The sequence below is a fragment of the Sceloporus occidentalis genome, unplaced genomic scaffold (assembly GCF_023333645.1).
Source record: "Sceloporus occidentalis isolate IW3139 unplaced genomic scaffold, rSceOcc1.0.p SCAF_4, whole genome shotgun sequence".
NCBI classification, from domain to species: domain Eukaryota; kingdom Metazoa; phylum Chordata; class Lepidosauria; order Squamata; family Phrynosomatidae; genus Sceloporus; species Sceloporus occidentalis.
The window spans coordinates 13,937,499-13,962,779 of NW_028316984.1; the positions used below are offsets into that span (position 1 = coordinate 13,937,499).

General features: G+C 41.4%; 1 protein-coding gene and 1 long non-coding RNA gene across 3 annotated transcripts in view; one reads left to right on the top strand and one right to left on the bottom strand.

The window, feature by feature from the left end:
• LOC149313525 (isthmin-like) overlaps window positions 1–745 on the bottom strand; it is a 57,077-nt gene extending 56,332 nt beyond the window's left edge. The window contains exon 1 of the mRNA XM_089519252.1: window positions 356–745. Within this exon, the coding sequence (XP_089375378.1) occupies window positions 356–526 (171 nt within the window). The 5' untranslated portion in view covers window positions 527–745. The remainder of the gene's footprint in view (window positions 1–355) is intronic.
• A 1,024-nt stretch (window positions 746–1,769) lies between these two features.
• Window positions 1,770–24,285, top strand: LOC149313526 (uncharacterized). Of its 2 annotated transcripts, XR_016280841.1 has the most exons (4): window positions 1,770–2,315; window positions 2,696–2,794; window positions 7,563–7,634; window positions 23,801–24,285. It is a non-coding gene; the product is annotated as an uncharacterized LOC149313526 (long non-coding RNA). The 2 variants fall into 2 exon arrangements; XR_016280840.1 differs by having other exon boundaries at window positions 1,770–2,794.
• The last annotated feature ends 996 nt before the right edge of the window (window positions 24,286–25,281 follow it).

The following is a 25,281-nucleotide window of genomic DNA, read 5'->3' on the forward strand; positions in this document are numbered from 1 at the left end:
ACTATATATATATATATATATATATATATATACTGTACTACATACAGTGTGTGAATATACATAAATTATATATGTGTATATATATGTGTGTGTGTGTATACTACATGTGTATATATATATATATATATATGGAGTGTATCTGTATACCTACATGATGTATATACATTATATATATATATATATATAGTGTGTAATATATACATTATATATATATACACACACACACTATATGCATATACTGTACTACATATGGTGTGTGTGTGTATGTAAGTGCTCACCCAGAGGGCAATCCGAGCCCCTCCCTCCCTCCCCTCCCGTGTGTGCCGATGTCTGTGTCTCTCCTTGGCTGCCTCACCTGTTGCCTGTGGCTGCTGCTGCTGCTGCTGCCTCCTCCTGGGTCCTTTCCCGCGGCGTGCCTCCCCGCGTGGCTCTGCGTTTCCGGGGGGCTGCCCCTGAGGACGGTGATGTGGAGCGTGAGCAGCAGCAGCCCCAGCAGGAGCAGCACCTCCGCCGCCAGGCGCAACATCCTCTTCCAGCGCCAGGAGGAGGAGGAGGAGGAGGAGGACTTAGGGCTCCTCAGAGGAGCAGCAGCAGCAGCAGCAGCAGGGGGAGGAGCCACTGCTGGCCCCGCCCCCTCATTCTCCTCCTCCTCCGTCGCTGCTGCTGGGACCTCTATCCGCGCGAGGGCGGGGCTTCCAGCAGCGCCGCTCTCAGGGTCCACAGCGCTGTCGTCGTCGCCGTCGCGGGAGCCAGCGTTCCCGCCGCCGCCGCCGCCGCCGCCTCCGCACAGGCACCACTTCGGAGCCACTTCGGAACAAGCGGCCGCAGCGGGGGCAGACTGTAGGGGGCGCTGTTGCGATTGCAATTGATGCTCCTCCTGCAGCCCAGCACACTCTGCATGGGGCCGCGCGCCCCGCCGGCAGCAAGAGCGGCAAAAGCGGCAGCAAGAGCAACAGCGGCGGCGGCGGCGGCGGCGGCGCGCGAGACTGCGATCGGAAAAGCTCGCGCCGGACTTGAGCGCGCGCCGCCGCCGGCGCCGCCGCCGCTTTTGCTGCAGCCCAACGGTTCTCGTGTTTTCAAAAAAGGGGGCGGCGGTGATGATGATGATGATGATGGTTCCAAAACGATCTTTCTTTCCCTCTTCCTTTTGCTACTTCTTCTTCCTCAGCCGTCTCTCTCTCTCTCTTTCTTTCCACAGACTCGAATAAGGCTCCCCTCAGGGAAGGAGCCCCGCCTGAGCCCTTAATGGAACAAACAAATAAACAATAAAAACGTCTTAAATAAAGAGTCAAGCGTTGTGTGTGGTGTCTTCTTCGTCTTCTTCTTCAGCCCATGAGGAGAAAGGAGAGGGAACTCTCAGCCAGCGTCCTCCTCCCTCGCTTTTCTTCGACGGCGCTGCTCTCGCCTCGGGACTCTTCCCCTCAGCCTCCCTTCTTGCGGAGCTGGCTGTCTCTCCCCGAGGGGGGAACCGTGTCCAAGGGTTCTGGGTTCTAATTCGATCCTCACAGCCCCCAAAACCGTCGAGGCTCCACTTCGGAGAGGGAGAAAGAAATGGTGTTAGGCTCCTGAGGAGAGGATGCTACCATTTCCTCCTCCTCCTCTGCTTTCCCTCGCTGCGCTGCTCTCTGGCTTTTATACAGCCCTGCTTCCCCTTCTCTCAGTCTCCCTCCCTTCCCCTCACGCCCCCAGGCGAGCTCGCTTGCTTCTCGTCCCGTCATATAGCAACTCTTCCTTTTCCTTGGCCATGTCCTCCATCCATTCCCCCCCTTTCTTGAACGCCTTCCATATTCTGAGCATGAAGTTATATATTTCTGTGGGAGTGTTTTTTCAACTTTGGCTGCACCCACACTGAAGAGATAACCCGGTTTGGGACCGCTTTAAGTCTTTTTCTGTCTGAGGGCTATGGAATTCTGGGAGTTGGAGTTTGTTGTGGGGCCCAGAATTCCATAGCCTTCAGCCAGGATACTTAAAAGTGTTGCCATTCAAAACCACTAGTTACTTCTCCAAGGAAAATGGAGGACGTGACCCAATAAAAGCTCAAAACACTCATAGAAATATAAAATCCACGCTTCTTAGACATGTTCAAAATGGAGGGCATTCAAGAAAAAGGGAGCACACGACCCAAGCAAAGCTAAAAACACTCATAGAAATGTAAAGTTCATGCTTAGCTGTGTTCAGAATGGAGGATGTTCAAGGAAAGTGGAGGACATGGCCAGAGAAAAGCTCATAGAAATGTAAAATTCATGCTGCTTAGCCATGCTCAGAATGGAGGGCATTGGAGGACAATGGAGGACATGGCTCAATAAAAGCTAAAAGTAAATTCCTGCTTCTTAGCCGTGCTGAGAATGGAGGGTGTTCAAGAAAAAGGGAGGGCATGACCCGAGAAAAGCCAAAATCACTCATATAAATCTGAATGTATGCTTTGTAGTCATGTTCAGAATGGAGGACACAGGGACGTAGCTAGGATTTTGGGAAGGGGGGGTCCAGACTAAGTGCCACCATTATAATGGGGCTTGGGTGCGGTGGTGCAGCAGCACACACCATTCATTTTATCTAACGGAAGGGGGGATCCGGACCCCAAGAACCCCCCCCCCCTTGGCTACGTCCCTGGAGGACATTCTGGAATTCCTCCTGGACAGAAAGTTGAAATGGTTGGATCTGAATCCAAGGGAGGGGTTATTTTATTTCTTCACAGACCCATCTTTCTTCTTATCAACACCAGAAGGAGTGACCTGCCTTTTAAGGAGAAACATCGAGTGGGGAAATAAATCTGCTTTATTGCTCTGCGTTAAAGGTAAACTGCTTTTTTTGTGTGTAATGAAAAAACAATTACGTATTTATTCAAAAAGGCACTCAGGGTTCAGCTAGGGTTGCCATAATTGTCCACTTTTACCAGGGACAAAATGTGGAACAAATTCAAGACCAAACTGTAGGACAACTGCAGGACAAAACTCAGCTCAAAATGTAGGACATTGAAGAAAAATGGTGGACCTTAAATGTCCTACATTTTGAGCTGAGTTTTGTCCTGCAGTTGCCCTACAGTTTGGTCTTGAATTTGTCCTACATTTTGTCCCTGGTAAAAGTGGACAATTATGGCAGCCCTAGGTTCAGCACAACAGTGGAAGTCACAGGCTGCTAACTTTGAGATTTTACAAAGGCAAGGAGATAAATTTAGGAAGGCTTAGAGCCGTCACTGATCACTAGTTATTAGTCATTAGTCGGTTGCAAGATGGAGGGTGCATTTGCACCTTTATCTGCCAACGGACATCCCAGAAGCCTCTGAAAAGGATGCTGGACAAGACAGGCCTTTGGTCTGACCTCTTATATCCTCGTTGTCGTGCACCTTCAAGTCATTTCCAACTTATGGCGGCCCTAAGGCGAACCTGTCATGGGGCTTTCTTGGTAAGATTTGTTCAGAAGAGGTTTGCTGTTGTTCACAAAGCCTAAAGGCCTCTTTGCAGGGGTGAAGGTTAATGTAACAGGCACTGCTGGAGTACTTCTCAATGCAGCTACTCACATCCACTACGGTTTATTATGGTATCAATCCATGCAAAGTTTGATGGGGTGGTAAGAACCTGGGAAATTTATTTGCAGAGGTAAAAAGAGCTGCTTTATGATTAATAGCTATCATTTACTGGTACAGACCCATGTGAATGAACTAGCAGTCAAAGTCAGTGGGTAATTTTGCTAAATGTTGTAACTGAACCATGGGAAATCTTTGCATTTTGTCTCTTACAAAGCATGTGTTCCTTTTGTTCCCAGTGGTGGAAAAAGGAGTTGAATATAAACCCAGTTGAATAAAGTTAAACCTTTCAGGATGATTGTGCGTATAGTGATGAAGCAATATTTTATATTCCAGTGCCTCTTCGCCGGCATAAATATGGTCCAGAATAATGTGGGCCATCAATAGATTGGCATATGAATGGTTTCACAACATAATAGCCTTCCAGCATGAGCTCCTGCTATCCGATCAGTTGAGTTGACAGTAAAATATGCTCCCTTGAAGTCTGGGGGAATCTCCTTCTTTGGAGGTCTTTAACCAGAGGCTAGAGGGGCATCTGTTGGGGGTGTTTTGACTGTGAGTTCCTGCATGGCAGGGGTTGGACTGGGTGGCCCTTGAGGTCCCTTCCAAGTTCCAACTCTATGAATCAACATTGCTGCTAAGAATGCTTTGGTACTGTTCTGCCAAAGGACTTGACATATAACATTTTTACAGGTAGAGCATCAAGTTCAGTAGTCAGCAGAAGTAGGTGTTCTCTACTTCTAAACTCATTTTCTTGGAAGTAAGCCATACTGACATCAATAGTGTTCGTATCCATGCACGTGCTTTTAAGTCACCTGCCGATTTAGGGCAACTCCTTGAATTTCATAGGGTTTTCTTAGGGTACTTCTCAGTAAATGTGTTCAATGTCACAGGCATGGACCAGCATAAAAAGATGCAATGAAACAAGTGGCACCTGAATTTAGTGGTGTAAGTCTCCCAAGTGATTTTGGGAAGTTGGGAAATAGCTGTACTTTAGACATGAAATATACCTGGGCTGCAAACCGCAAAAACCTATGCCAAATAAACTTGTTAGTCTTCAAGGTGCCATAAAACTCTGTTGTTTTTTGCCATGCTATGAAGAAATCCTTGTTGTAGACATTTCCTGGCCCCCTCTTTTTAGGGCTCGAATTGTAAAAAATATAGATGGCAGTTGATGTGAGTTATATGAGAAAACAGAGCTTGGTGTATGTTACGCTTTATTTTAAGGTTACAAATTGGTGGCTAGAATGATGGAAAGATCATAATGTATACCAGCTTAAGTGACATGGTGAAGAAAAAAGACCCTCACACATATTATCTGCAGCTGGGTTCTGGGTAATGTAAGTTCACCACGATCTTATGAATAAAACAAAACACAAAAACACACAACCAACGACACATCTTTAAGCCATCTGAGTCAGGTTTGCATTTGGCATGCATTTCCGGATGCAGCATTAACTTTTATGTGTCAAGATGTTGTGCAATGACAGTAAAAGCTGTAGAACATCACTGCTGGCAGCAACTAGCTGGCGGTTTGAGCCTGGATTGTCTTATTCTAGGAAAAATGTATGAGTTCATATTGTTTCAGAAGTAGAATTATATTTAAAAAAAGAAGAATTCTCTTGTAGATACAGTGCCAGTGGCATTGCAAGAGTGAGGAGAAATGGAAAAGCACTTAAGCAACGAGAGACAGTATAAACAGTAAAAATTGTGCTCTGTTGCCATTTGGGTAGCCCACACAAGGTGGCTTTTGACTTGGAGTCAAAAGCCACACACATGATGAGTTCATTGACCCAAACTAGTGGACCAGAGATCATTGTGTCCGGGAGTTGTGCCCCATTCCTCTGCAAAAAAAAGCCCCAAACAGAAATAAAACAAACCCCAAAACCAAAACAAAGAGAGCTGGTAGAAGACTCTCTCGGCTTTGGTTTAGCTCATTCTTTGTGGTTGCAATCTGTCTGCACGCCACTTAAGTGGGGGGATTGGATTAAAGCAGATTCTGTAGCCAGTACTGAGATCAGAGATGCTGGTGAATTTCAGTGGGGAAATGGGGCAAGGAAAAAGGATTAAATCTCCCCTTGTATTGTGGTCCTGATCTGGATTGGCTCTCTCCCAACTGGCATTAGTTCATCTTTTTACAGAAAGAGAATCCCAAGCGCAAAATTCAAAGGTATGTTTGACATCACAGTTAGGCTGACCTTCAAATCAATGGGATTAAGTTAAGGTACATGCTCCAGTGTAATTGTTCAGCTTCACATATTAATGCTGCAGAAATCTAGCAGTGCCTTTCTAGTTTAAAAATGTCTACGAGTCTTACGTGTTTTTTGTGTGCACCACCTTCCAGTGTGCTTCTTACACTTTGCTGGAGGTTTGCTCCTTTTTGTTTCTTAGGACACTATATCAGCTAAGAACGGAAGCATTCATTGTCAAACAAAACAAGTTAATTTTCAGATATGTTACAGAGTGTGTAGTAGACCAGTGCTACTCAAAGTGGTGCTAAATGTGTAACCAGATTCTTGGTCTTCCATGTAAAAAGAGATCCACCATATTTTTATTTGGCTTTTATTGTGGATCTGTAGTTGGTCTTAATACAGGTATGGTCCATCTGGTGAACAATGTAGTCACCTTCTTTTTTCCTTCATGCTTTGAAGCTCACATGAAATACTCTCCTTTTTCACTACTGATGTTCCACGTAGTGAGACATTTCTGGTAAGGACTGAAACAGAGAAATCCAGGAAACTGAACATTTTTTTTACTATCATGGAAAATGACCATAAGCCTTCCAGGAAGGAGGAATGAGCCCTTGAAAAGAAGAAAAGAGAGGCCACATTGAATTTATTTCTTAATAGCCGCTGCTCAGCTACTAGCTAGATCGTGATTATCCCGTGAATAAAGAGGAATTCTAACAGCGCTTTTTATTCACTGGAATTTTCCATGAATAAAAAGCAGTGCTAGAATTCCTTTTTATTCACAGGATAATCACGACGTCACACAACATTGTGTGATAAACGTGTTATCACACAATATTGGGCATACTCTATGTTCCCAGCATTTTTGCCGGTATGATACTCTCCATACAGTGTAGAATTTTATCACTCCTCTCTACCATTTTGTTTTGTATAATAACGGCAATGAAGGTTTTCCCTGTTCTGCAGAGTAGCTTTTTGTAATGGATTTAGAATTGAATCCTGACTCCTAATGAAGATGTTGGAAAATGTTTTTGAAGCCTAGCCTTGAGACAAGAAGGATGATGAAAGTATGTATTGTTGTTGACAATACAACTCTTGTTTATTTTTGTTTTTCTTCTGTGATTACTTAAGAGTATGACTCATTTAACTGAAAGGAACAGAGATATCCAAAACATATGGATAAGTGGATGCTTGGATAAACTGATTATGTACACTTAAGTTACACTTAAATGAGGTACCTTGGGCTTAACATATTTGTATGTTAAGGGGCAAGCTACACAATGTGCAGACAAATGAAAAGCAGCCCATGGAAGTTGTCATTTCAAGGGGATTGAAAAGACGCATTTGGAACTCCACAAGGAAAAAAAGCAGCCACACTTTATATTCTCTGTACATTCAGCTTGCATTTCACGGGAAAGAAGATGTTGAATTGAACCATCTATGGTTATAAAGTGCCACAAGCCAAGTGATCTTCAGTAAGTGCTTCTACAGGCATACATCAAGGGAAGATTAAATTCAACTAAAGTTAAGTATGTTTAAATCTCACTAAAATGAACTTGAACCATAGTGGCATATATAGCTATTTTTTCCAGTCAGCATGTTACAAATTTCCATCAGTAACATCCCATGCATTTCTTCCTGTTTCGGCTGATCTCTCTCCTTTCCATATTGGTGTCTGGTACAGAAGAATATGACAGAAATATGGCATGGTGAGATGTGAGACAGATGAACTTTGCAGAAAGATTCATAAGAGGGAACAGTTAGCAATCAGATTTTGTTTGTTTACAGCTCTCTCCTAATAAGCCTTTTAAAAAAAGATTCTGACATATTTTTCATTTATGTCTTTTCAGAAGGAAAGATCTTACAACATTGGCTTAAAAATATCCTCTCTGAAGGAGCTGTCTTTTGGGGGAAGTATTACGGTAAGTTGTTGCTGAGTTCTTTTTTAATGCTATACTTTGAAGGAAGGAATTATTTTTAAAGAGGGAAGCTTGTTCTATGTCAGCATAATAAAAAGAAACAAGCCATTGTTAATGTTTGTGCTAAAATTAAATTTTAGTCTTAGTAGTGCTGTAACACTTCCCTCCTTTTTGTTACAGGAATTAAAACATAAATTGTTGCAGGAATTAAAACATAAATTGATTTAAACTGGTCAGATACATGTGAGGCCGTGTTCAAGCTCCTTTTAACCTTTCTGTATTATCTTTTGTGTTTGCCATTGTTTTGGGTGCTTTTATCACAAAATACTACCTGGTTGCATAGACAGTTCATGGATGGAGCAGGGATGTGTGTGTATGTCTACCCTTACTTTTCTCCCCCTGCTGCACTGCAGGCAGGTTGACTCAGGTGTGGCATTTAATTCCTATTGACTGTCTCCGCATCTCCATCTTGAGCAGACAGTAAACAGCAAGACAGGTTAACTGGAAGCCCCTTCCAGCTGTTGACATACAAATGGGTACACAAACATAACAGGCAGACACACCGGCACTTGAAAAGTAGTCTAACCCTGACGTTAACAAAGCTCACTCTATGCTGCCTGCTTCTATTGTGAAGAAGTCTGGATATCTACTTGACATCTCAGAAATACCATGGGTTTCTCTATGCACTGTGGTTGTTAACAGCTTCGGTTGATATGCCAGCTGTGGCACTTCCTGGAACCTGAAGACCTGAAAACTATAGTGCACGCTGGTTACCTCATGTCTTGACTTTTGCAATGCGCTCTATATAGGGCTACCTTTGCACCAAGTCTGGAAACTTCAACTAATTCAAAATATGGCAGCCAGAGTGGTCACTGGAGGATCTAGAGGTGACTATATTACACCTATACTAAAGTCTCTTCACTGGCTGCCTATTAATTTTCGGGCAGGGTACAAGGTGTTGGTCATAACCTTTAAAGCCTTTCTTGGCTTGGGTCCAGCTTACTTACAGGAACGCCTTCTCCCATAAAATCTGCCCTGCACATTGAGGTCTTCTAATAAGAACTTACTGCAGCCAGCCAAAACTAGGCTGGCTGAGGTTACTCAGAGAACCTTTTCCTCGGCCACTCCCAAATTATGGAATAGCCTGCTGGAGGAGATCCGATATATCACCAGTCTTGAAAGCTTTAAAAAGGCAATCAAGACGTACAATTTAATTGTATTTTATTGTGGGTGGGAAGGTTGGGATGATTTGGGATACAATGGATGATGAGATATTTATTGTATGCTTGTTGTATTTTATGGATGTTTTATTGTTAGCCGCTTTGATCTTTTTGGAGAAGCGGGATACAAATACATTTATTATTATTATTATTATTATTAGACAGTACAGTGTACCTTATTTTAGTGCATCTCAAGCTATCTGATGCAGAGGACCAACAGCTCCTTCTCTCCAGTCTGCCAGGGAACAGCACCATATTTGCACCCATGGGCTGCAATTCTGTTTCTCTGGGGAACTTGTCAGAAACCAGAAACTCATGGCTCATGGACAGGCAATGGTGTATGGACCACCATGTTGTATTAGCCTGCCTTATTTACTAGTCTGCTCTGTGGTCAAAAGGATAGTTTAATTTGTAACAAAAATAGGTTGAATGAATTTATTTAAAGTATGCAAATTGTTTTTGTGTAAAAATTTGATTGCAACAATTGTTTAAATTCTTGGATTTAAAAATATTTTTAGTATTTATTTGCAGACGAGAAATATAAGTGTCATATTTAAAAAAAATAGAAGGGAAAGTAGATGCCCTTTAGAATGAGAAACATATCAAAAGAACATACATAAATCATTTTTGATACAATCCAATTGTAAAAACAAATATCATTATCTATGAATAAGTTAGCAATACATTAATGACCATGTCATAGCAGTGAAGCTATTGTTAATTAAGTTGTCATTAAATCAAAACCTCATTAAGGCAGGCTAATTAGATGAATTCAAGTTAGTATTCTTCTTACTATAGTATTCCTATCAGAGAAAATAGTCAAGTCTGTTCATCCTTTCAGCATACCAATTTTACTTTCTCTAAGCTCCAAGAAGCAAGTAAACTTTAAACTTTGAATCAATGACCAATAGATAATTTCCCAGACCTTGACATATTATATCCCCATATTTTTCCAATGATGGAATATCTCAAAAATTCTTCTAGCTATTAGTAATAGATCAATCTATTAGATCTAATCCTGCATCTAATTTTGAACCCAGTTGTTTAAGACAGCCAGACGTGGTTGCTATAGCACCTAATGGGATAACTAGCCTTGTGGTGGTCTTTTTCAGCATTAGCATTATATGCGCATCATACCTGCCCTTATTATGATTGCACTATAAACAACTGGGTGACAAGTTTGAAGAAAATGTGTTTAAATCCCCTTTCAGGTAAAATAGACATTTTGATGGAGGAGGTAGCCATGTTAAGTCTCTTGCCACAAAGATAATGAAGAATTTAGTAGCATCTTGGAGACAAATGCATTTTATTACAGTGTAAGCATTTGCTTGTCTGGACTAAGCCTAGCCCCTCAGACATGTCTGATTGAAATGGCCTATAGTCCACATGAGTTTATGCTATAGTGACATTTCTTAGTCTTTAAGGTTCCACAAAAAGATTCTTTGTTGTATAACAGTAAGTGTCTATAAAGAGAACAGAGGTTGGGATGAACACAGAAAAAACAAGGCAGGATCATGGAGTACTGCTTGCTGAACAATAGTGCTATCCACTTATCTCATTTTCAGATCTTATCTCTGGAGGTAAGATGCCTGAAAGATTCTTTTAATAAATACTTAAGCCTGTATATAATGCATTTGAGCATTCAAAGCACTTAACATACGTTGTCTCATGGCTAAAGTGATATATAGTTCAGTAGAGTCAGGGAAACATTGATATAATTGTAAACAAAATTGTTTTGTTTGGAGAGAAAAGTCAGATAATTGTAAAAAACCCCAAATTACTAAATGTTGCGGTGTCTGTCCCAAGTACTCACCAAATGCACTGGTAAAATAGCTGATATGTGTAGAAATTAGTAAAAAGAAAAAAACAGTGACATGCACCCCGCAAGAAACAATGGACACCCCAAATAATACTACATCCAGAATCATGACCTTTAAAGGTCATACTAGATCATATATTCCAATTTTTAAAAAAATGATGACAGTTTGCCATAACATGATGATCGGTTACTGGAAGGATAGATGAGCTCTTTAAAAAGACCTCATGATGTCAGAGACATAGAGATGCCAGAATGTAAATTGACTGTTATTTTTTTCAGATATTTCCAATAAAAACGGTACATGGAAGAAACCACATTTTGCATCCATTTTGGAGCTAGACATTGCAAATGTTAAGAGGTTCTATATGTTACGCTATCCTCTCAGCAGCATCAATGGCAATGTAGTTTGAAAGTATTGTTAATCTAGCCTTATTTGTAATAGGGCCATAAGCTCAATATCTGTTCTAGAGAAACTAAAATATTGAAGAATTGAAGAACTGAAAGATTACTGAAAGATACAAATGGTAAACATATAAATGAACAAGTTTTTTTGAGAAATAATTGCATTGGAACGCACAAAGCATTTCAGAGTTCCTTGAGACACAATCTTGAGGACGGAAAGAATATTTGTATATCTTTCAGTCTTTGATGAAAAGGGGTTTTCTGTTAACAAACCTTCCAGAAGATATCATTTTGCATGTTTGTGTGTGTGCATCCATGTGCAGAAAAGAGAGATTGTCTCTGGCAGAATTTTGATTTTATGCTAAAAATGGGGTTCTCTGTGCAAGAAACTTGTCCCTATGCAGAAAATCATATTTAATTATTAAAACTCACTTCCTAGTTAACCTATGCACTGAATTCAACCAATCAAAAATAGTTTATTGCTTTTAACCATAAGCCACTGCAAGAAGATAGGACAAAGTATCAGCTGGCATAGGCACAGATTAATACTTTTTTTGCTTAAAATAATCAGAATTAAAAGTCAATTTTAAGCTTCTTAAATTTCTCGTGAAATTAGCTCCTTTGGTTCACAGAATCATCTTTACAATGGACCTTATCACACTAGAGGAATCCCACTCAGAAACGGGATTTAAAGTAGATTTAAGGTAGAAAAAACCCACAAATATGGAAGGTTTTTCACACGACGTTTCTGCAAAACAGAAATAACATGAAAATAAAGTGAACATAAAGGGGGCAAAAATGACACCTTTTTATGTTTGAGAAGTTCGAAAAGTAAGAAGGTGTTGTTTTTGTCCCCTTTACATTTGCTTTATTTTTGCATTATTTCTGTTTTGCAGAAATACATGTGAAAAACCTCCCGCATTTGCAAGTTTTTTCTACTTCTACTATCCCGTTTCTGAGCGGGATTTATCTAGTATGATAAGGTCCAATGCATTCTTATATTGTTCCAGGTTCTCACTCCAGTTTGCTTTGCAGAGTTGCATAGTGTTTAAGCTCCTATTCATCAAATAGCAGGTGGGTTACTATAGTCTGTTGTTGTGCTGTTATTGGTTACCTTCAACTCACTCTAAGACTCTATTACAGGCTTTTTTTGGCAGTATTTGTTCAGAGGTGAGTTGTCTTTCCTCTGAGAGAATGTGCCGTGCCCAAGTGGATTTCCATGGCCGATTAAAACCGGTCTTTAGTTCTTGTTGAACACTCGAATCATTACACCACACTGGCTCTCTGTAGTGTGTACTGGCCACCAACTGCACTGTGATACAAGATAAGACAGGCATACAGTTGACAACATAGTAATTAATATAATACTCTATGCAACTATTTGCAAAAATGCCCAATCTAGTAAATGGAGCCAAGTACATTCCAAATAAGCAGATGGCGTGTTTGAATCTTAATTCTGTGAAGTTCTTCTTCAAGAATGGATAAATATTTTGGTGCATGATTATCTTTTTTAACAGTAGCAAATTATTCTATCGAGGGACAGGTGAAATTTCTCAATTTGTCAGTTAAAGGTAGATTGAAAGCCAAGCACAACTGTTTGCTGTGTGGCAGGAACTGTCTATACATTCATTTTGCGCTCACAAATCTTTGCCCACTTCTATCTCAGTTGTTTGTGCAAGCACTCATCAGGGAGGCTTGAATCAGAAATTTTGTTCAATCTGCACTAGCACCAAACCATGATCTGATAGAAGGCAAACCTGTCTCTGTTCATGATGCCGATGATAAGGAGGAATTATTTATATTCTGCCCACCCCCACCCCAGGCTGGAACTGAAGTTGGTTTACAAAAAATTAAACAGATACAGCTAACGTTCACATATAATTAAATTTTATGTGATTATAATTATATGTGAACTTATAATTTAATTATATGTCCATATATAATCAAACTTTCAGTAGAATCAAAACCAGTGAAAAAGCATAACTATCTCTGGTCTGCTAGCTTCAAGAACAGAATAATCCTGGAACTGGGGCTGTGCACAGTCCATAGAAACAAAACAGTAGCACACTCTGTGATCACTAACATATTATTTTATGGGAGTAATAAAACTAGTAAATGAATGGAATTGAGATTAGTTGCCAGCAACATTCTGTGATAGCTTTCGTGACCACAGATTCCCGTTCCAGTTGCCTTGCAATAAATACCCACTGAGAAAGCCTTATGCCATCCGCACACATCTCATTTCAAGAGTAGGCAGGGAAAAGGGATGAGATGCCTTCACTTGTACTACATTATTCTATTCTCTTCACGTAACTTTTCTTGATATTTGTGCACATCTGTGTATGGGATTCTTATCTCCCATGTGAAGGGGAAGCAAAGTCTTTGCAAAGTTAGCTGATAGAATTTGAGGGCCTTCTCTTCTACTTAAGAGCAGGAGATGGGACTGGGGCTCATTACAAGACCAATCACAAAGCAAGGCATACAAATGCAAGATATCTAGGAGAGGAATATCACATGTTATGACAGACGTTTTTCTCAAGATCCCCTCTGTCTGCAAAGAAAGTGCTAAACATACTGTCTTATTTCAACCTAGATTTCAAGATATTTGATTGATTAGCCACTATAGGAAGCATCATATTGGATTAGAGACAGATCTTTGAAAGGAACTGTTCTCATGTGATACTTGAGAGGAACACAGTAGGTGGATGTTTTTGTTGTGTTACTTGCAATTATCAAGATTACATCATTCTGTCCATATAAAGTGAGGCATATGTGCAATTGAGGAGGATTACATGGAACTGTTCATCAAACATGCATGCTCTGGCATCCATAAAGCACTGGTAATCTAAAAATAACCTTGTCTCTGTTTTGCATCTCTTTCCCTGACAGTGGGAACCTCATCAACAGTGAAGTATGGGTACAACCTCAAGACTGTATAGTCATATGGTTTTCATGGCCCCTAGGCAATTGAGAAAAAATGAATATATACTGCTGTGCATCAGAGAATGGTGGCCCCTTAAGTTCTGTTCTTTCCATTTTGTCTGATTTTATTAAAGTGGAAGCAAAGTTAACACATTGGATTTGTTGCCACAAAGTGCTGTAGTGCACAGTCATGTAGATAACTTTAAAAATAATTAAACCAAACAAGAGGGCTAAAACTAAGTAGACAGATGGAGACATATGTTCAGTTTCAATCCAAACTAGATTAGACCCATTGAAATGAGTGGTACTATGAGCTCTTTCACACTAGTGAGATCCCACGGGAAAATGGGATTTAAACAAACAAGAGTTAAATTAAATCTGAATGTAAACAGAACCCGCGAATTCGTGAATTTTATCACATTGATTTGCTGCTAAAGTGAAATAATGCAAAGTTAAACTGAAGTTAAAGTGGAGAAAAACGCCACCTTTTTACTTTTTAATGGGCCCCCACCATGCGCAGCATTGTTTTTATGCGCGGGGGGTGGGTGGGTCCTGGAACAGATCCCCTGCGTAAGGGAAGGGCCCACTGCATTAGCATTACATTCAATGGTATATGGGAATTACAATTTACAAGTAATATTAGTGGGAAAAAAGCATTACTCCGGCGCAGTACAGAGTGCCAGGAAGAGATGGCCAGGAGCCATCTCTCTTTACCGCATAGCCGTGCTGCAGCAACCAAATGGCATGGCGCGGATATGCAAAAAAAGGACCACTAAAAAGCGGCTTCTTTTTGCGCTGCTGCAAACAGCAGGTGGCAGCGTGAGCATGTTGCTGCTGCGCAGCTCCATCTGGAGGCTGCGCAGCAGTGATGTCATCACTACGCGCGCCATCTATTCAGCGCAGTGCAGTGAGGGCATCCTTTGGGACCCGTCTGTACTGGGCTTCTGGATTTTTTATGGTGTGAAATGGGAGAAGGTCAATGGAGGTGGTGACACCATGAGTTACCGCACTGGGTGACACCAACCCTAAGAATGCCACTGGTGCAGATTAAGCCTTGGTGGATACTTAATAGCAAGAGCTAAACAGAGGAATGTGTCCTGTTGGTTCTGCTGGACCTCTCAGTGGCTTTTGATACCGTGGACCGTGGTATCCTTCTGGGTCCTCTTGCTGGGATGGGAGTTAGAGGCACTCTTTTATATTAGTAGTAAGCCTGGGCTGAGAAGTTTAAAAAACACAATAAATGGGGACTTTATTCTTTTCAAAATGCTTCATTTGCATGCCAGATGTTTGAAATGTGGAGATCCCGAATGTTAAATTAAGGAACATGATTAAAGTGTTATGGAGGATGGGTGCTAAAAGGATATGAAGAAAGTGGTTTTGGAAGTTTTGAAGTGTGTAGAGTTCTAGTGTTGTTTTGTAAATATTTTTCTTTGAGCGTTTGAAGTCTAACAATTTGAGGAATTCTTTCGGCCTAAAGATCAGAGAGCTTAATAGTTGCATTGATCCCGCAGAATGAAAAACATACAGTAAGTGAGACAATACCTTTTATTAGACCAGCCTGGTTATTTCCTCTCATTCTGTTTCATTCCACTCTCTTTCTCGCTCTTTTTGCAAGGGTTTTCCAATGGACATCTGGAGGAAATGATGGGACTTAGGCCTAGCTTCACACACCGAGGCTGTAAATATCAGGCTAGACTTTATAATTTTAAGATGGAGGGTGCAGGAAGGGGTTCATGTGACAGAATCCACCTGTTTGTATTAGGATCACAGACAAAATATTTCTATACCTAGAAAACTGATCAGAGTTGGAAATCACTAGTTAGAAATATTTCTAACTAGTTACTTGCAATCAGTTCCTTTCACTGATAATGATGGTGTAACTACTTTATTGTGCAGCGGCAATTTAACGAGGAATAGTTTCTTTCTTTTTTCAGCATGTGACGTATATACTTACAGTATATGTGTGTGTGAGAGAGTGTGTCCTTAGTGGCAGAGGAGGACTATCACATTTCGAGTAATGCTTTGTGTTCTGCCTCCTGGTGCTTTTCTCTTGTGGTTGGGTTGAGGCAAGAATGTGACAGATGGAAGGAGAATTGGTGGCCAGCATCTTGTAGCATTTAACTAGTTTTTTTAAAAAATGGGTCTAAAGGAAACTATTGTAGGAGCCTCCAGAAAACGAGAAAGAATTACTTTGGAACTGTATTTTAATATTTTTTTAAATATTTCATTATATGCATTAATTGGTTTTAAAGTTTGTATTTGAGCTGCATAATTTGCTTAATTTTGTATAGTTTATATTTTATGACATTTAGATTGTATGTCATTGGCAGGTTACATGCTGTTTTGACGATGCCTGTAAAGTGCCATGCAAATTTATGGCACTATATAAATAAACATTAACAACAACAACAACAACAAATTTACAGTTATAACTGGAGCCATTTACTGTCTTGGAACAACAAATTAATGAATTACTGGTACCCTTTTTTTTTTAAAAAAAGTAAACAATGTAGAAAATGTAAATAATGTAAATAAATAAGCTCTTTCAAGGCAGCACTCAATTACATGAGCCTATACCTTTTGCGTGAAGTAGCACAACCCAGAAATAGGTTTAACACTTGCATGAAAACTAGACCTAGATCTGTACAAATGACATTAACTTATACATTCACCGTTTATCAAATCCTGGACCATATATTTGCAAAGGGAGCCAGCATGGTATAGTGGTTTGAACTTTGAATTACAACTCTGGTGACCAAGGTTCAAATCCTCACTTGGCCATGGAAACCAACTGGGTGCCCTTGGGCAAGTCACATACTCTCATCCTCAAAGGGAGGCAAAGGTAAACCGGCTCTGAAAAAATTTTGACAGGAAGAAACGGTAACACTTTCTTTGCCTCAGTCTTCTCAGAAAAGGCAAAGGGTGCTCAACCTGAGGATAATGGAGCAGAGGACAGAATAGGGGAATTTCAGCACAAAGTAAGTAAAGAGATAGTACAGGAATACCAGTTTAACCTAAATGAATTTAAGTCTCCAGGACCAGATGAGCTACATCCAAAGGTATTAAAAGAACTGGCAAATGTAATATCGGAGCCATTGGCAATAATCTTTGAAAACTCCTGGAGAACAGGAGAAATCCCAGCAGACTGGCGGAGGGCAAACGTTGTCCCCATCTTCAAAAAGGGGAAGAAAGAGGATCCAAACAATTATCATCCAGTTAGTCTGACATCAATACCAGGAAAGATTCTAGAGCAGATCATTAAACAGAGAGTCTGTGAACATCTAGAAGGCAATGCCATAATCACAAAAAGTCAACATGGGTTTCAGAGAAACAAATCATGCCAGACAAACCTGATCTCTTTTTTTGATAAAATTACCAGCTTGGTAGATGAAGGGAATGCAGTGGATATAGTATATCTTGATTTCAGTAAGGCCTTTGACAAAGTTCCCCATGACATTCTTGCAAACAAGCTTGTAAAATGTGGGCTAGACAAGGCAACTGTTAAGTGGATTTGTAACTGGTTGACCGGACGAACCCAAAGGGTGCTCAACGATGGCTCCTTTTCATCCTGGAGAGAAGTGACCAGTGGGGTCCCACAGGGCTCTGTCCTGGGCCCAGTACTGTTCAACATCTTTATCAATAACTTGGAGGGAAAAAATGGGGGAATACTTATCAAATTTGCAGATGACACCAAATTAGGAGGAATAGCTAATACTCCAGAAGACAGGATCAGAATTCAAAATGACCTGAATAGACTAGAAAGCTGGGCCACAGCTAACAAAATGAACTTCAACAGGGAGAAATGTAAGGTACTGCACTTAGGGCGAAAAAATGAAATGCACAGATATAGGATGGGGGACACCTGGCTTAAGGAGACAACATGTGAAAGGGATCTAGGAGTCCAAGTAGACCACAAGTTGAACATAAGTCAACAGTGCGATGCAGCAGCTAACAAGGCCAATGCAATTTTAGGCTCCATCAATAGAAGTATAGTGTCTAGATCAAGGGAAGTAATAGTGCCACTATATTCTGCTCTGGTCAGGCCCCACCTAGAATATTGTGTCCAGTTCTGGGCGCCACAATTCAAAAAGGACATTGAGAAACTGGAGCGTGTCCAAAGTAAGGCGACTAAAATGGTAAAGGGTCTGGAAACCAAGCCCTATGAGGAACGCCTTAGGGAGCTGGGTATGTTTAGCCTGGAGAAAAGAAGGTTAAGAGGTGATATGATAGCCCTGTTTAAATATTTGAAGGGATGTCATATTGAGGAGGGAGCAAGCTTGTTTACTGCTGCTCCAGAGACTAGGACCCAGAGCAATGGATGCAAGCTGCAGGAAAAGAGATTCCACCTCAACATTAGGAGGAACTTTCTGACAGTAAGGGCTGTTCGACAGTGGAACACACTCCCTCGGAGTGTAGTGGAGTCTCCCTCCTTGGAGGTCTTCAAACGGAGGCTGGATGGCCATCTGTCGGGGATGCTTTGATTTGGATTTCCTGCATGGCAGGGGGTTGGACTGGATGGCCCTTGTGGTCTCTTCCAACTCAATGATTCTATGATTCTAGGAAAACCCCATGAAAGGTTCTCCTTAGGGTCACCTTAAGTTGGAAATGACTTGAAGGCACAGAACAGCGATTGTAAAGTAATCTAGACTTTTCTTTCCCCATTATGTGCAGCACCATAGGAATAGAGATAAATAGCTCTATTTTACTTATTGGACAACAGATCAGGATGCTGGGGTAGTATGTGCTCAGTAAAAACCTATGTCATAGTAAATTTGTTAGCATATAAAGTGCTATGACATCCTTTGTTAGATGTGCAAGAGAGCTATACTTTGTACACTTATTCATCTGTCTTCTACTCCAGTTTTGTTTATGACATCATCATAAATACTGAATGGTAACCAGTGGTGGCTCCAGAGGACATCAAAGCTGGATATTTCTTTGCTAATGTCTCCATACCGGTAAGGGCCCCACTGCTTTAACAATGCTTTCTTGTCCACTTTGCTTAGAACATCTTCAGAGTATTGACTCAGACTGGGGCTGCATCCGTTGTCATGTGCCTTCAAGTTATTTCTAACTCATAGTGGCCCTAAGGCAAACGTATCATGGGGATTTCTTGGCAAAATTTGTTCAGAGGAGGTTTGCTGTTCCCTTCCCCTTAGGCTGAGAGTTTGTGACTTATCCAAGATCACCCAGTGAGTTTCATGGCTGAGCAGGGAATCGAACCTTACTTTCCAAAGTCATAATCCAACACTCAAATCGTTATGCCACACTCGCTCTTTGCTGCAGAATTAATGCAGTCTAACATCGCTTTCACTCCTATGACTCAACATGATGGTATTCACATTTGTAGTTTTGTGAGATTAGCCTTCTCTGTCAGAGAGCTCCGGTGCACCAACACACTAAAAATCCCTAGGTTTTCCTAGGCTATGGAACCCAGATTTTGCTACCTGAGATGAAAGACAATGAACCCTACCAGATTGGCAGCTGAATTTTAACAATTTAAATGGGCTACCACTCCCCACTGTTCCTAGGTAGCAAGGTAATTTAGGGATCCTAGGGGGCAGACTATGTCAGATGCAATTCTATCCTCCAACACAGGGAAGTTACACCTAGACCTGCCTATCCCCCCCTCCCCCCCATTCCAGTCCATCTGCAAAAGCCAGCTGGGTTAGCAGTTGAACAGCGAACATTAACATTAATATTGCCCTTTGCTGAAGGTAAGGAGACCATTTTCAGGGCACAGGGCAGGCTGCAATCCATACATAACTCTGTTCTCCCCTTACCCCTAGTATCTATGACTGCCTCCTTTGCTTCATGATAGGAATGGCCTTGGCCAGTACTGGTGGTAAACATTTTCAACAGCTGAAGTATTAGCAAACGTTATCTTATAAATAATTTCCCCCAGATCCTTTATCCTCTTCACACAGTCCCTTGACCATTCTGTGTTGAATGCTAGCTTTTGATTTTATTCAAAGCTGTCAATAACATACCAAAACATCCAGTTTGAACTGCTTAAAGAGCCTTGTGGGCTGCAGTGGAATTGTAGATGGCTCTAGTGGAGAATGTTTGGTAACATATAAAGCCCCCCTCTCCTTCTTTGAATTCAGTGGTGGGTTTGAGAGTGGGAGGATATAAAACAGTGGAATGTTGAAAAGGTCTTTATTTGCTGTTCTCCTTGGCTGCATTCTTAAAGCTTAATGCCATGTAATAGAAAAGCACATGGAGGGTCATTCAGAAATATTTTAAAGCTTTATTGGAAACAGAACTGTTTCGGCTGCTTGACCAAGCCTGATAGAAAACCCAGAAAACTGCAAATAGCATGCAGCACAATCATTTGTAGCGCCATTGTTTTTTAACCACGTTTCTGAAGGAATAATTGCAGCCAGGTTTAAGCTGTCTGGAAAAATGTACTGCCTGCCCATATTACCCTTTCATTAGAGTGAAATCCTGAGCAGGTTTACTTAAAGAAGGCCTGCTATATCTATTGACAAGGACTCAGTGGTCACTGTGCCTCATAGAGTTCCAGCCTTAGGCAAACATATATTACAACTGGGTCTTTTTAAAAAGCGAGCATCACCAGATTCTTTTGGAAATGGAAACTCACAGGGCTGCATGAAGGCAACATAGGAATGTACCATTGTTATAACAACCATTTCTGGAAGACCCCATGTAGTTAATTCCTCAGGACACAGTAACTGATAAGACAGGTCATGTGGAGCACGGTGCTCAGGTGTATTGACCACAGAACCAAGTTCTTGGTGTGGAACAACTCTAGTATGATGGATTCCTCATTTTTCTTTTTGCAAATAAAGATTTAGGGCTTATATTTTAAGACCATCCAGAGTTTGACTGGGCAGCTATCAAAGAAGTTCCACTGCCAAATGACAATTCCTTTTGTTCCATGATCATTAGCACTTCCACTTTTCCATCCAAAAGGTAGTTTGATTCAAGAGCAGCTATACTTCTAGGTCTGTTTCCTTCTGGGGGAATAGAGTTGCAGCAGCGGCCATTATTGTAAACTAAGATGAAAGCATTTAACACCTGAAAAAATATAGTCATCCCTCCATATTTGCGGCTTTAATATTTGCGGATTTGATTATTCACGGATTTCATTAATATGTTCTCTCTAGAACTGTCTAGGTCCTCCAGTGCAACTCTGTGGTCAACTTTAACTAAACGTTGCACTGAAAGACCATTTGTAGCTACTCCAGTGTCATTCTATGGTCAGTGTATGTTGGACATTGACCACAGAGTTGCACTGGAGTACCTAGAGATTCCTAGAGAGGTGTTTTTTTTTGCGGATTTTCTATATTCACGGGAGTCTTGTTCCCTGAACCCTAGCGAATATGGAGGGACAACTGTACTATACAGTTTTTTGTGGGATTTTCGGGCTATGTGCCCATATTCTAGCATAGTTTCTTCCTGATGTTTCGCCAGCATCTGTGGCTGGCATCTTCAGAGAATGCTTTGCCTGGAAAAATAGGGTGTATATATACTGTGTGAGCCTGGGAATGCTGGAGTGATTTGCATGTGTATTATTCTGTGCTGATGGCTGGCCTCAGGCTGGAAGGCTAATGCAAAAGAGGATTAATGTCTGCTAATTGGTGATCATTATCTGCTGGGAAAGCCTTTAAAACAAGTTCTCAGAAATGGTGTCCCCTGGAACGCAACGGGAACGCGATTGGAATGCCCGGCGGCAAAGCCGGCGTTTCAGTGTGCAGTAAAATGGGGTTCTTGGCCCCATCATGTTCCTGACACGTTCTGTGCGCGCCCGCGCGCAGACACATTAGAATGCACTGGGGAATGTTTTAACCCCAGTGCGATAAACTTCTATTATTCTATGATCTGCAAATAGCAGGAAGCCCCTGAAAAGGTACATTAAATTGTTGGATCATCTGAGTATGAATATACGGTCTGCCCTTTGTTTACGCGGGGATCTGTTCTAGACTCCCCTGTGTAAAGTGAATTCTGCCTATGCTTGAGCCCCATTTAAATGGATGGGGCTCGTACACGTGGCGGCATGTGCCCCATTATTCCCTATGGGACATGCCCCCCCTTCTCCCAGTGCAGCTTTCAGCGTATGCATCTCCTTGTTTGTTGATAGAGCAAACAACAGTGGTGTTCACTTGCTTCACTCTGTTCCTCAATTTCTGTGGTGTCTGACATTACTTTGGCCATGTGTTCTGCAGAGTGGTGTGCCAACTGTATCTACTGAGTAGATAGCACCAGAGCTTCCTGGTAGGAACTGAAGAGCTGTGGTGCCTTGGGAAGTTGGGAATAAAGGAGAACTTCTTGTCCCAGAGGATCCTCTGGTAGGCAGACATGCAGGCCTGTATGTTGGCCACTGGTACTGCTAGGCCAGAGATGAGAACCTTCAGCTGAACATTGAGCCAGCTGCCCTCAGCCAATGAGATGCTGGCAGGGAGAGATTGGAGGTTCCGTTGTGGCAATTAAGAATCAGATAGGGTTCTGTTGAGTCCAGTGAGTGCTCAACAATGGCTCCAATTCATCCTGGAGAGAAGTGACCATTGGGATCCCACAGGGTTTTGTCCTGGGCCCAGTTCTATTCTACATCTTTATCAATGACTTGGATGACAGAATTGGGGGCACCTCAACATTAGGAGGAACTTCCTGACAGTAAGGGCTGTTCGATAGTGGAACACACTCCCTCGGAGTGTAGTGGAGTCTCCTTCCTTGGAGGTCTTCAAGCAGAGACTGAATGGCCATCTGTCGGGGATGCTTTGATTGAGATTTCCTGCATGGCACGGGGTTGGACTGGATTGCTCTTGCAGTCTCTTCCAACTGTACGATTCTATGAATACCTCTGGTTTTCCATGAGCATGTGTGGTTTTAAGAGCTCTCTGTCTGACTTCTTCTTGCCAGCCAAACAGGATGCTGGTCAGCTAGGCTGATGGGTTACCACTTTCTCAGCATGGTTGGACATTCTTGCAACATGTATTAAGGTCATTAGTAGTTTAAAATCTTCTGCAGAGCTTAGGAAAACTTTCTAACATCCTCTTTTTCCAGTTGCATGACTCGATCTTAGGTCAGTCTGCTTCTGTGGAAATATTGGTCCTGGACATACGTGACATAGCACCTTGGCTTTAAAGACTAAGTGCATGGCGCCATTCCCCATACAGCTCCAAGATTCTGTAGCTGTAACCTAATAAAGCTACAACCTGTTTTACTTCAGCAGAGTATTGGTTCATCCATGTTTAGTCCATCCATGTCTGCCTGTGCTCACCTTGCTACTGATGGTGAGGCCTACAATAAAACATGTATGTATACTGGCCTTGAATTCACTGAGTTCACACAACAAACATATTATTGTGTGAATCTATTCCAAACAATTGCTTTTAAAAAAATGAAAAAGCTAGAAGCTGTCCACTTGTATGCTTGAAGTAAGTGTGATTTTAAACATAGTGGTATGAATCATGATACTGAAAAAATCCAATGTGGTTAAAACTATTGTATGTCTCTTGGCCAACTCTTTGAGTTTTGACAATAGTTTGAAAATAATCTCATGTCCTGGGAGCAAACAATTATTCAGATTGTTGATTCAGATCTTAGTTTTCCAGCTTCCCATTTCAGTTTTCCTAATCAAATTGAAGTGAGAGAAAACAATAAATAAATAAATATCTGGGATTTTGATCTTGAATGATTTGCAGTTTGACTTGCATATTTCGGAGTGGGCTCCTTTTCATTGCTATAGTAAGAGAAGGCATTTGCCACAAATTGCAAGAAACATCACCTATCTGCAGGGCAGTCCAAAAGTCCATTCTTGACAGTTTTTATCTTTCTTGTAGAGGAAGCTTCATTTGACCCCTGCGGAAGGTCAACAACTTAATTATCGTACTCAAGACAAAGCTACTCTGTGCACAGGAAATGAAAGCTAAGTAGAGTCCGTTTGAAAAGAAAGACATTTCCCTCTCTTGAAAGAAATGAAACTTGCACAATCCAATATTCTTTTCATCCTGAGCAGACCTCCTGACTGGATGTTAACTGATGTGGATCCTGCAAAGAAAGGAAAGGCAGGGTCCTTCCTGCCTTGGAAACACAAGAACCGCAGCCGGGTGAAGCTGTTTGGGAGACAATCCCATAAAGGACTTCATACACGGGAGGGCTCAGCAGGCAGTGCCATTGCGGTGTGTACAAAACTAATTAAGAGGCCAAACAAACACTCTTGGCATCTGATCTATCTCTTTCAAAGAGCAACCATATCTTGAGGACGTGCTTGTCAACATTGGTGGAAAGGGGTGCCCTTTGTTACCACATGCTCTTACGCCAAGAACCATGGTGAGTGGGAGTGTAGAAAACAACTGGCTTGGATTCAGGTTTGCAGCAGGCATTGTTCTTGGAGTCCTTTCTACTTCAGCCTTCCCTTCATGTTTTGGACTACAGTGCCCACTGCGCTTGTCCATGGGCCATACAGGTTAGGGGTGATAGCAGTTGAAATCCAAAATATTGGATAGTACCAGGCAGGGGAAGAGTCTTTTACTTGTTATGTGATGAATATAGAAGGGATCTTTTGTTTTGTAGCATCCAGGTTGCAGGATAACCTCTTCACAAAAATGTGTATGTACCAGTCCTACAAGTGTGTAGGCACCAGCTCAACATAGATTGGTTTCTCCAGGCATTTTAAGTTGGTCAGTCTACTTTGTGTTTTTACTATCTTTTAATGTTGCCTTATGACTGCATTTTACCTTTTTGTATTTTATATTTGTATGATGATTTTTAAATATGTGTCTGTGTGTGTGTGTGCGTGTTAACCATCCTAATATTTCATTGGGACCACTTAAGAACACCCTGGCTCCAGATATGAAATAGGAATATATGGGGACCCCAAATCCAGTGCAGGGTATGGATGGTGTACTGACACCTTGGTTGTGAAACTCTTTCCTTGTGGAACACGTTCTCATATAACCTCCCCCTGTTTCTATTTCCCTGTGAGAAATATGATGTGTAGCATGTGATAATTTTTTAAAAATAATAACATAAAACATCTCACAGGGTCAGTGAAATGGAAATGCTGGCAAGAACTCTGGCCTATGTATAACAGGGGGAGAAGCAATCAATATCCCTTGGCTTTGGGGGAGAAAAATGATGCGTGCCGAAAAGATGGTGAGGTCAGTTCTAGAAAGAGGAGTGAGTGAAGCATTCTAACATCCCGAAGCAAGTGAAGAATTATTAATATTTAAAGAAAGATGCCTTTCCTCTTTCACAGTAGGTGAAAGACAAGATGTGAGAGATTCAGCTTGTCCCAAAGGCCTCTGAAGAAAAGGAAGAG